Raw genomic sequence first — 13,672 nt, forward strand, 5'->3', positions numbered from 1 at the left:
GTTTCACCATGTTGGCCAGGCTGGTCTCGAAGTCCTGGCCTCAAGTGATCCACCTGCCTCGGCCTCCCAAAGTGCTGGGATTACAGGTATAAGCCATTGTGCCTGGCCTACAAAATACATTTGAAAGCATCAACAATAGACTAAACCAAGCATAAGAACCAGATGTCAGAACTTGGAGATAGGTCTTTTGAAATAACCCAGCCAGGCAAAAATAAGAAATAAAAAATAAACAAAGCCTTTGTGATCTATGGGACACTGTAAAGCGACCAAATATACTAATCATCTGTATCCCCAAAGGAAGAGAATATAAGAGTTCCAAAAACTGATGATATAATAAATAAAAACTTCTGAAGTCTATCAAGAGACTAGACATTCAGATGCAGGGGGACCAGTAATCCCTAAGCAGATACAACACAAAAAGTCTTTCTCATGGAATATTATAGCCAAAATGTCTAAAGTCAATGACAAAAAAAGAATCCTGAATAACAGAAAAGTGACTAATCACCTATAAAGAAACCCCCATTAGACTAACAGCAGATTTCTAAGTAGAAACCTTACAGACCAGGAATGGGATAATAAATTCAAAATGCTGAAAGAAAAAAATCTGCCAGTCAAGGACACTCACTATTAACATATCCAAAAAAAAAATCTTTCATAAATTTAGGAAAAATAAAGTATTTCCCAGGTAAGTAAAAGCTGAGGGAATTCATCACCAGTAAGCCAGCCTACAAGATGTGATCAAGGGAACTCTAAACCTGAAAGCAAAAGAACGACCTTTACCATCTTGAAAACACATGAAAATACAAAACTCAATGATAAAGCAAACACACAAATGAGAAAGAGAAAGGACTCACGGTACAACCACAGATAACCACCAAACCACAATGACAAACAATAAGAGAAAAAGAAAGGACAAAAGAATATAGAAAACCACCGGAAAATAACAATATGGCAGGAACAAAACCACACATATCAATCATAAACTTGAATGTAAAACTAAAAATAGAACTACCATACAGTCAGCAATCTCACTACTGGGTATTCATCCAAAGGAAAGGAAATCAGTATATTGAAGAGATATTGCAGCACTATTCACAGTCGCCAAAACATGGAATCAACCTAACTGTTTATCAATAGATGAATGGATAAAGAAAAGGTATATATATACACAATGGAATAATAAAGTAATTAGGGCATAAAAGTAATGGTATCATGTCATTTGCAGCAACATGAATGGAACTAGGGGGGTCACTGTTTCAAGGGAAATAAATCAGGGAATAAAGCCAAATATTGCATGTTCTCATATGAGGAAGCTAAAAATATTCTCTCATAGAAAATAGAATAATCAATACTAGAGGCTGGGAAGGGTAGGTTGGTAGTGGGGGATGACAAAGAGCAGTAGCTTAACAGGTACAAACATAAGATTAGAAAATAGGTATATTCTGTTGTCAAAGGGGAGCATAGTAACTATTGTTAACAACAATGTATTATATATTTCAAAGTAGCTGGAAAAGAGGACTTAAATTGTTCCTAACATAAAGAAATGACAAATACACAAAGTGGTAGACAATTTAACCACTCTTCCTTGATCATGACATATTCCACACAACGTAACAAAATATCACATGTACCCAATAAATATGTAAAATGTTATGTATCAATTTTTAAAACAGAAAATCAGAACCATAAAATTCTACTCTCACTCACACATATCACTCAAAAGCATTCTATGGTTCTATATTTTACCTTCCCAAACCACCTTATCCAGAAAACAAAGACCTATAGTAGTCTGTATTCAGCAAATCCTTCAGAATTTTTTATGGTACAAGATATTTTCTAGGTGCCCTGAGCCATACCAGAAATCAGCTGAAATATTAATGTCTTTTACACGATGTCAACTTCTCCACATAATGTCAGTAAGATTCGATTTACTTCAAATGCTTTTCAAAAATTAAAAATAAGAATAAATTCACAGTCCAACTTCTCTTCTGTACAAGTCTAATATATATATAGCATGATCACAAGTAGCTGAAAAAAAAATGAGAAGGACATCTGGACACGGTGCCTCATACCTGTAATCCCAGCACTTTGGGAGACTAAAGCAGGAGGATCTCCTGAGTTTAGGAGTTCAAGACCAGCCTGGGCAACACTCTACAGCCAAAAAAACTCCCCAAAAATTAGCTGGGCATGGTGGTGCATGCATGCCTGTAGTCCCAGCTACTAAGACAGTTAAGGTGGGAAGATCATTTGAACCAGGGAGGTCGAGGCTGCAGTAAGCCATGTTACATTACACACTCCAGCCTGAATGACAAAGCAAGACCCTGTCTCAAAAAATAAGGACAAGGATATGCTAACTCTGAAAATTAAGGTAATAATTTCTGGAAATAGTATGTATTTCCTGGAAGCTAGCATTATATTAAAAGTTTCTGTATGTTAAAGCACTTGTATGGCTTCTGCATTCCACAAACCATTTATAAACTTACCCTGATTTGCACAAGTTTATAATTTTATTTCTACAAATTAATCTATTACTTTGATCTGAGGTTTCCCAGTGTTCATATTTAATCACCCTCACCACCAATTAGTCACAAACTGTATTTCAAATGTAAGAAATAAAGGAGATGAAAACCAGGGCCCATGGCTATGAAGTAATTATAATCTGTTTTGGTTAAGTTATAACCAAAGTTGAACAACAGCAGTATAAAGAACAAACTAAGTCAGAATGGTATAACAATTATAATATTAAACAGTTATACCAGAGAGTAATCTCTCAAGGTAAGGCAATCAGGAAAAATTTCCTAAAGGTAAAGAAACTTGAGATGGACATAATCATTTAGAAAAGTAGGAAGAAAAAAAAGAAATAGGTCAAATCTTGTGTGTATGACTTCATGCAACTTACTATCCTTCTTTAAACCTCAGGTTTCTTTATCCATAAGAAATTCAAACAAGAGGGACATGTTTAAAAGCAAACAGAAATTAATGAGATATTTACTAATGAGGATATACATGATGACTACATGCCATTTTATTCAGAAAATATTAAAACATTACCAGTTACTGTTGTCTACTCAAGATATGACATATTGGGATTTGAAATGTTATTTCTATTTTACTTTGTGACAGTTAATCATCTGATAAGGGATTAATGGAAGTTCATAAAATATTACGATTTTACATAGAAATGAGACTCATAAAAGAATCTTCAAAAGATGAGAAGAAGGTTCCTCTAAGAGGAGAGAGAGAGTCTAACATATTTCCTAAATTCCTAAGCAAAATGTAAAAAGAGGCCAGGATGGATGTCCTTGATTTCCTCTTCAAATACAAAAATAACTAGATAAAGCTTACAAAAAGCATCACATTACAAGAGATACTGAGTTTCTTCAAAAGGACTGCACAAATTGCAATTAGAATTATATAACATGGCAGTAACAGATACAATGTGCTTGAAATTTTTATTTTAAAAAATATACCTTAATGAAAGTAGAGAAAGTAGTATGAGACTGGTAGAAAAGAAGGAGCTAGAAGCTAGAAGACCTGGATTCTAGATTTGTAACTATCAAGTCACATAACTTCTCTAAACCGCTGCCGTTTTTTCTCAAATATAATTAAATCCATCTTCACGTGATTATTTTGAGAACTAAAGCAGTAATGTTGGTGAAAATGGCATCCTATAAAAAATAAATATTAGGCAAGATAATTTGCAAGAAAATGTTCAAGAAGAATTTCTATTACAGTAAAACCAAAAGTGAAAATTCATTAAGTGTAAGAGGTCCTACCATAAGAAATCCCCATATGTATTTAAATGGTTGATGAGAACCCAAAAGTTCAGGAACTGCTCAGCTGTCAGCCAGGAGGAAAAATGTCGTTTAAAGAAAAAAGGGTGGGGGGGGGACATTAAGGTCAGAAACGCAAGAAGGAAAAGCTCTAGAAATCCAGCTCTTAAATGTACAAAGAGGAATAGAATTTTTAAAAAATCACTATTTGGCAAAAATCAGAATAAGAAATTGTTTCAGGCAACAGTCATCAATATATGCTAAAGGAGTCAAAGTTGAGGTATAATAGGATATTACATAATTTCAAAGTATTTCCGTACAATTACAAAAGACAGAAATAGCACCTTTTTGATGGAGAAAACCAGCACATCCATCTTAATCAAATGACTAAAATGAACATCCCCAGTAGTACAGAAACACCACATACCTCCTGGTGTGATGCACTGAGAGTAACACATCACTTCTGTTGTATTCTGGGGGAAAATAAATAATCTGAATCTAATCATGAGGAAAAATCAAACAAACCCAAATTGAGGAACATTCTACAAAATAGCTGGCTTATGCTCTTCAAAATTATCAATGTCATTAAGCACAATGAAAGACTAAGGAACTAATCCATATTAAGGAAAACAAAAGAGGCATGGCAACTGAATGCTATATATGATGATATTTCTTTTGCTATGAAGATATTATTAGGACAACTGGCAAAATCTGATTTAGCTTTATAGATCAGTTAATATTATATCATTGTTAATCTGCTACATTGTTAATTAACTGGTGTTAATCATATAAAATATTGTCTGAATTAATCTGTTCAGGCTACCATAACAAAATATCATGGACTGGGTAGCTTAAACAACAGAATTTTATTTCTCACAGTTCTGAGGACTGAAAATTAGAAATCAGAGTGTCAGCATGGTCAGGTTCTGGTAAGTTCTCTCTTCCTCTCTTGTAGATGGCTGCCTTCTAGTTGGGTCCTCAAATGGCAGCGAGAGAAGGAGAGAACAAGTTCTCTGGTATATTTGTTTGTAAGGACAATAATGTCATTATGAAGGCCCCATTCTCAGGACCTCATCTAAACCTAATCACTCCCAAAGCCTCCATCTCTAAACCACCATATTAGGGGCTAGGCCTTCAACATATGAACTTTTAGGGCATACAAATTCAGTCCATAATAATATTCCTGTCAAAAAAAATCTATACACAGACTCATACACAGACAGAGGAAAGAGAAAAAGAGAAAGAAAAAGCAAATATTATTGTTTATGGATTCTGAGTGAAAGCTATATGGCAATTCTTTGTACTACTATTACTTTTCTGTAAGTCTGAAATTATGTCAAAATAAAAAGTTAAAAGAAAACAACAAGTCATTATTGACCTCTCTGATTATACCTCTACATATAGGCAGCTGACTGCTTTGATTAAAAGTTATTAGAAATTACAACAGTTCTGCTGGCAAATATGTAACTGTCAAGAAAAATCAGATGCTTAAGTGTTCCCAAAAAATCTTCCAAGGAAACATCTACATTAAAGTTACTTTACATTGGCTTGTTCCTAAAGCTCATTTTCCGTGTCCATAAGCTTCTTCCAAGAGAGAGAACAGTGTGTAACATCTGTTTCTAATTTCACATAATCTGCTATTGTGGATATAAAAGACTTGTTGATTATCACATCTATCTCCCTGCTAGTGCTAAAAAACAAAAACAAGCACGAACTCTGCATGTTTTCAGAAAAGAATGTTTAATTTCATCACTAAAAAAATAAGAGATTACACACAACATGTTAGAAATAGAGATGAAGCTCACTCAATGTAATGATTCTATTAATGATTCTATTTTTTTTCGCTCAATCTCCTTTTTCTTCCTCTATGACTTTATTAGTATGTACTAAATTAACTTTAAAGGCTGCTAGGGAATACTTATTGAACTCACTAGCCAATGTCTACAGATATTAACACTCAATACCCTTAATTATACAATACTATTTAACCTTCTTCACAAAAATTATATTCATATTGAACTTAAGAAGCAACTTATCTAACCATAGGACTGCTAGGGCTACAGATGAAAAACCATTCTTATCAACATAGTTAAAATTACTTGGTGAGAAAAGGGTTCCACAGTTAAGTTTATAAAATGTTGAGTAAAAGTAATCAAGTCATTTTTTACTAGAATATATCACATTTTTTAACATGTTAATATATATATTCTAAATCTCAAGGTAGGAAATGATTTATAGTAGCACAGAAATCCTAATATTTTAGAGAGTAACTATATGGGTGCACCACAAGTTGTAAAAAGCTACATTATACAATATTATCCAATAATGTAACAAAGATTCTGTTTTTGTTAATTGATGCCAAATTAAAAGCTTGATTGTAGCTCAGGCAACTACGGCAATGAATAAAGAAAACTTCTAGCTTACCATTGTGCACCCTTGACCATCCATCTCTTTCACAGTCTCTGCCAGAAGATCCAAATAAAGTATCAGCCCTGGGACTTGGGGGATCAACCTAGAGGAAGCAGGATTTTTATGTAAAAGAGAGTTGAAACATTCCTACACTTTCAATCTCATGGCACCAGAAAAACTACTAGGGTACAGAGAGCATACATAATCAGTGAAATATGATGGTGCCCATGAGAGTCAGGCATGTTCCAAAAAGTTTATTCAAGTATTTTGTTGTTCGTTGCAAAATAAAATTGAAATTTAACTTCAAAAATTTTTAATTATATATATGTGCTTACTTTAAAATAAACAGACTTGGAATTGAAATGTTTATTACTCCAGTGCCTAGTTTGCTTTTTTTAACAAGGTTAAAAAAAGAGCAATATACTTTGCCATATTTTTAAAAGTCTAGTCATTTGCTTATCTCCTTAGCATGCACATTTTTAATTCAAACAGTGTCTTTACTTGGCTGCTTTCAGAGCCCAGCATGCTCAGTGATCTATAGCTTAATATAATAATAGTTAACCACATTTCCTAACAAAAAGTAAAAATAATGATACAAATGTGTAAAAAAAAATTCCTATTCATCAAAATTTAAAATTTTTGTGCATCAAAAAGTAATATCAACAGAATGAAACGGCAACCCATTGAATCAGCGACAATATTTACAAATCATTTATCTGATAAGGGGTTATTAACCGGAATAAAGAACCCCTACAACTCAATAACAAAAACAAATAGATTTAAAAATGAACTTGAATAGACATTTATCCAAAGAAGTTATACAAATGGCCAATAAGAACATGAAAAGGGCTGGGCGTGGTGGCTCAAGCCTGTAATCCCAGCACTTTGGGAGGCCGAGACAGGCGGATCACGAGGTCAGGAGATCGAGACCATCCTGGCTAACCCGGTGAAACCCCGTCTCTACTAAAAAAATACAAAAAACTAGCCGGGCGAGGTGGCGGGCGCCTGTAGTCCCAGCAACTCCGGAGGCTGAGGCAGGAGAATGGCGTAAACCCGGCAGGTGGAGCTTGCAGTGAGCTGAGATCCGGCCACTGCACTCCAGCCTGGGCGACAGAGCAAGACTCCATCTCAAAAAAAAAAAAAAAAAAAAGAACATGAAAAGAAAAAATTCAACATTGCTAATCATTAAGGAGACAGAAATTAAAATCATAGTGAGATACTACTTCACTGTAATTTTGAGATACCACAAAATCATAGTGACATACCCATTAGGATGGCTACTATGAAAATAAAGTGTTGGAGAAGAACACTTGCAATTTGTTGGTGTGCAGTACAAAATGGTACACCTGCTATAAAAAACACTATGTCAGGGTCTCAAACAATTTAAAACAGAATTACAATATGACTCAGCAATTTTTCATCTAGGTATATACACAAAAGAGTTGAAAGCAGGGCCTCAAAAATATATTTGTACACCTATGTTTACAGCAGCATTATTCACACTGTACACATTGTGACACAGCAACATTACTCATAATATCCAAAAGATGGAAGCAAACCAAGTGTCTATCAAGAGGAGAATGAACAAACAAATGTAGTATATACATATAAGAAAATATTATTCAACTGTAAAAGGGAGATTCTCACATATGCTATAACATAGATGAATCTTTATGAATATTATACTGTTAAATAAGCCAATCAAAATAGGACACAGGATATATAATCACACTTATATGAGGTATCAAGAGTAGTCAAATTCATAGAAATTGTAGAATGGTAGTGGTTGTCACGTGTTGGGGAGACAGGAATGTAAAGTTATTGCTTAATGGGCACAGAGTTTCAGTTTAGCAAGATGAAAAAAGTTCTAGAGATAGATGGTGGCATGGTTGTATAACAACATGAATATACTTAATGTCTCTAAACTACACACTCAAAGATGGTTAAAACGGTAAATTTTATAATATATGTAACCACAATTTAAAAAAACAATTTTTTTAAAAAAGACAACCCACACAATGGGTAAAATGTGGTATATAGCCTTACAACAGGATATAATTAAGCCATAAAAAGGAATCAAGCACTGATATATGCAACATGGATGAACCTCAAAAACACTGTGCTAAGTGAAAAAAGCCAGACACAAAAGGCCAAATGTTATATAATTCTATTTATATGAAATGTTGTATAATTCTATTTATAATTCTATTTATAGGCAAATTCATAGAGACAGAAAGCAGATTAGTGGTTGCCAAGACTATGGGAAGGAAGGAATGGGGAGTGAATACTTAATGAGTACAGAGTTTCCATTTAGGAGACGAAGAAGTTCTGGAACCAGATAGCTGCGTAACACTGTGAACATCCTTAAAACAACTGAATGTACAGTTTAAATCTGAAATGGTAAATTTATGTGTATTTTACCACAGTAGAAAAAGAAAAGATCTTATTCTGCGTAAATGAAAAATAAAAAGGCTGTTTTACTCCTCTAGGATAATTGCACCAGTTTCTTCGGAAGCATGCTAATTGATTTCTTAAAACTGTTTCCTTATCTTTAAGATGAAAGAATCTTGGAAGCATGTGAATTGATTTCTTAAGACTGTTTCCTTATTCTTTAAGATTACTTTTCATAAAAGTAATCTTACAATGTAGATTACCATGTACATTCACTACAATGTCTTTCCTGAAAGTGTTACATTTTGCATATGCATATATTAAGTTAAAATTGTGTTTGGTTACCAATTTGCTAACTGCTTCTAAAACCATGAATGGATATGGAGGAAAAAAAAAACTCTATGTTTATAAATACAATTGGAAAATTCACTTTCCTATTTAATAATGTAAGCAATTTTCTAAGTATAGACTTAGGAGTAGGCATTTCTGCTTATTGAAAAGCTAGGGAGGGAAACCATTTAAATACAAATTTCAAAGTTTGTATCAAGCAATATTAGAATTATTCCATTCTAAACACTGACATAAAAAGTAATAATAAAACAAACATTTAAACAAAAGCAGTTATTTTTCCAAACAATTTTAATGTGGCTCACCCCTAAAATATTTCAGTTTATTTTTGTGCATAAGCGTTTTAATTAAAATGTTACTATTCCTTCGGATGAAAATATAGTATATCCTTCGGATGAAAATATAGTATATCCTTTCTTTTCAATTTAATTTGTAATTATGGGAAGATTTAAAATTAAAGGCATTCTAAAACTGTCACCAAATATGCAACTAAAATATTATCTGAATATTGGTCAAACAACAAAAAAGTGACCAAAAGTTAAAATCAAATTCTGTAGAAATGAGAAAAGTAGTCACAACAACCTCAATAAAATACTGCCGCTTAAAAGCATCCATTATACTATAAATTTTCATTTATAATGAAACAATCTATTACTTAAGAGTTAAAAAAATGACTCAGTCAAAATATAGGTGGAATGAAATGTTGCTTAAGATAATATTTAAATTGTTTTAAAAAGGTATCATAAAGAAAATCTGAACTTTCAGATTGTGTATGTTCAAAAAGTTATTAGACCACCGAAGGGGCATATTTTCATGTTGGATGAATTCATTTTAAAATTTAGAAAAAATGAATTAAAGAAATTAGTCAGAAATATTTTTATAGATATCCCAAAAAGTTATTTTGCTTCTATCAGCACTTAAATCTTGAGGTTTAGTATTATTATATATATATTATATTAATTCATATTTTTATGAGTTTGAAAGCGTTCAGTGAAGAATTGCTTTTAAGGTAAAAATACTTTATAAAAGTTCAGAAAACTATGAAGATTCTGAGGGAGTCCTTTACTAAACATTCTGATTCCAAACCCTTAAATTTAGCCAAAGTCTATTTGATAATCACATAAACACAAGACTCTAAATTTCAACTATATCAACAGCACAATTCAGTACAGAAAGATTAGAACTAGGTTACCCTTAAATGAACTTTTTGCACTTTCAAAGGCCTTCCCATAACCATCAAACAACAATTTGCTTCGAAGATCCATTATACAAAGCTTACCCAAGGGATGTAATTTGAAAGGAAACTTACTTTCCATTTTAATTTTAAAACTTGAAAAAGGAGGGTCTTCCCTTTCATAAAGAATATTTGGTTCTCTTTTAAAACCCTACTCTGCCATTTCAGTACTAATGCCAATTACAACCAAGTTCAGTTGGTAGAGTTATGATGATATCTACTGTAGAAGAAAGGAAACCGGTACTGAGAGATTTAACATGGCATTCATAACACAGCTTGATCTCTGTCAGGTCTGAAGACTGAAAAAACGCAAGTTCTTTCATTCTTAATTAATTTCCATCTTAGACTGCCAGGGTTGCAGTCAGGAAAGAAAAGTATTAATATAAGCTAGAAGTTGAAAGATATTTCAGAATAACTTTTTTTGGGGGGAAAAACTGATCAGTTTCAAACAGAAATACTTAAGAGAACACATACATGTCTAATCACAAATGGAGGTTTATCTGTTTCTTTTTTGAACTCATAGGGTCCCAGATTTAAATGGGCCAGCCGCCGCCTGGTGTCTTCAGATAGCTCACACATGCGTCTTTTTGTGTAGGGAGATGGAGAGTGTGATTTTGAAGAAATTGTAGGCTGTTCATAGTTTTTTGCATTTATACAGTATTTACTTCTCTCAGGTGACTTGGATTTTTTCTTTTGTGATCTTGATGTTCTGTTTTGCAGTCTGCCATGTGATTTTTCAACTGGAGCCAAATGGTAAATAAATTTATCCTAAACATAAAAAATAAAAATTAACTTGGTCAAAGGGGATTTTTAAAATTCCTATTGGTGGGAAAAAATTTAAAAAGTAATTTAAATAAGACACACGAAATCTATCAAAGCCAACTGGATCAGTCCTTCCTATGGGTGCTGATCCTGTGATAAGTCAAATCCACATTCTCCTAATAACTCTTTCTGCAGTGGTTATTAAAGTACATTGTCTCAAACCTCCTTAAGTCCAACTAACAAGGACTTTATAAAAATTAAAGCCCAATACTTAATCACTTGAAAACTTTAAGAAACAAAGTCAAAAAAATTATTTTTCAGTATACTAAAAAAGTGCAAACATTGGTTATCAAATATATTTAAATATTCATGTAATTGGCTAGATAATAGAACTATGTTTAGTAATGTTAAAAATACATGCCAAATTAGTTGATTACAAAATCTTTAAAGATAAAACTATAAAAATAAGTTTCATCTCTTCTGCTATAATTATATATATATATATGTACAACACAAAAATATAAAGAACTCTATACATATTTTAATGAAATGTGTTATTTGGATTACAATACATACTTTTAAGCTCCCTTCCAAGCTGTAACCTCACAATGACAGATAAACATATCATCTTAATTCTGGTCCCATATTTTTATAAAATTAGAAACATAAAAAACATTATCAACTTAGTAATATATTTTATCTTCTAATAAAACTGGTTAGCAGTCTAAAAATTTTGAGGCTAAAATTTTATAATTCTAACTTTTTACTGTTAGAATAACATCTTATTCAAATAATCTCTGCCTTATAAATGCCTTAATAGTTGGATTCCAAGCAAGTAACATAATATTTGAAACTCTATCCAGAGTTATAAGAAGCTTTTTAATTCAAGAAAATGAACTGCTGAGAATTTTTAAATGTCTTCCTAACTTTAATCACTTTTAAAAGCCACCAGTCCTACCTCCTGCTCTACTTCCTCAACACCTCTCTACTTGCTAAGGGTAACTAAGTGAATAAAATACAAATGTGAATAGGATGAAGAAGAGTCAAATTTTTTAAGTGGACACACAGGAAAGAAAATTAATTTTCCTAATTGGAAAAGTGAGCTTCAGCTGGGACAATGGTCTATGCATTTCATGCAGACCAGTTGCATCAGATTACTTCATCTTTCCTTCTTCTATAGTTCGTGGTATGCTTCTGGACCTTCTCCACCTTGTTCAATGATTTCAAAAAGTAATTCAGAATTTTTCTACCATATCCATTTCACCCATCTCTATGACATCACAGACTTACAGAAGCAAGGAATGTTAGCAATAAAAATGACCTTTGAGTTTACTAAAACATTCAAGCAATGAATCTTTCTAAGACCTTGGAATCATGAGTTTGTTTTTCAGCTTTAATTATCTAATTCTACTCCATCTTGGATTTCCTAAATATGCAGATCCCTTGCATCCCAATTCTTAAAATCCCTTGCTGACCAAAACCTCTTTTCTTCAACCTACTTCTTACTCACTGAATCTGTTACTTACCCTTCTCACCTCCTCAGTCCCTAGAACTCTTCCCCCAAGTTCTTTACATATTTTTAGTATCTCTTACCTCCAGACCCAACTAAACTCATCATCAGCCATTTCAGCAATGCTGTAAAGTTCCTTCTTACATATTTACCTCTGATTATATCAAACCTTAATTAACCTCATCTTCTTTATTAAAGCTTTTAATACTGCATACTACTAGAGAAAGTGATAAATTACGTAGCATTTACTACAAATGCATGCTGCCTAACCTAGTTATTCCTTAATGGATCCTGTTCATGCCGAGTAAAACTTTTAAAAAGTGACTGTGTTATACCATTTATAAAATTGATTGACCATGTGACTTGCTTTGGACAACAGGAAAATAGCACATGTAGCACAAGGAGAGAGACTTGAAAAGTGCTTATCCTCTCTTATTCCTAAAAACCTTCCTGCCACCACATGATGAGCTGGAATTCTTAGCCTGATAGATGATGGGACTATCTCATCCCAGCTGAAATCAAGTTCAACACCAGAAATTTAAGATCCTTCCCTGGGCAAAACATCTGCCACTGTCAGACATGTGAGTAAAGCCATCCTAAACCATTCATCCCTAGCCAACCAGTCTAGATTAAAAAAATCAACCAGCAGATCCACAGAACTGTGAGAAACATTTGCTGTTTTAAGCCACTAAGTTAGTGAGGTCTGTAATACAACCAAAGCTATGTGATACAGCAGATTAACAAATTTATATTCATAAAGTTACTACTGATATTTAACTACTTAATAATGAATTCCACTTTGCAGTAGGTACAAACAATGAGTAGAAATGAAAACTAGTTTTATTCCAGAAAATTCATAGTAATATGCTTAATTTTTCAGTCCATTCAATTGGTGACAAAACATCCAATTTGAAAATAAAGTGCCAAAAGGAATAAAGATCATTACAAGTATTTTTGTAAACCTAAACATGTTTTTACAGTTTCACTCCTCTCAAAAGTAAAAATAGTTTGTATTATTGTCTTTGAAACTAAAAATGCTGCTTTACCGCTATTAAAACTTTAATTGTAATGAACATTCACCTTAAAAAGTAAACTTATCACCTTCTTAAATACAATCAAAGGGTGTTAACATTCAGAATTTTAATGTAAAAGTGAAAATTGTGTTGTGCCTACCAGGTAATTTTTTCTATGTCATATTTCAACTACTGTCTTCTGTATCTCCCCGTCTTAATTTCTTTAAAAAAA

General features: G+C 32.8%; 1 protein-coding gene across 3 annotated transcripts in view; it reads right to left on the bottom strand.

Moving 5' to 3' along the window:
* SPATA6 (spermatogenesis associated 6) overlaps positions 1–13,672 on the bottom strand; it is a 177,304-nt gene that overhangs the window by 94,833 nt on the left and 68,799 nt on the right. For all 3 annotated transcript variants that reach the window (XM_050802282.1, XM_050802273.1, XM_050802292.1), the window contains exons 7-8: positions 10,630–10,923; positions 6,198–6,285 (exon numbers count right to left, since the gene is read on the bottom strand). In XM_050802282.1, coding sequence (XP_050658239.1) covers positions 6,198–6,285; positions 10,630–10,923 — 382 coding nt within the window. The remainder of the gene's footprint in view (positions 1–6,197; positions 6,286–10,629; positions 10,924–13,672) is intronic.

This window comes from Macaca thibetana, chromosome 1 (assembly GCF_024542745.1).
Source record: "Macaca thibetana thibetana isolate TM-01 chromosome 1, ASM2454274v1, whole genome shotgun sequence".
NCBI lineage: Eukaryota > Metazoa > Chordata > Mammalia > Primates > Cercopithecidae > Macaca > Macaca thibetana.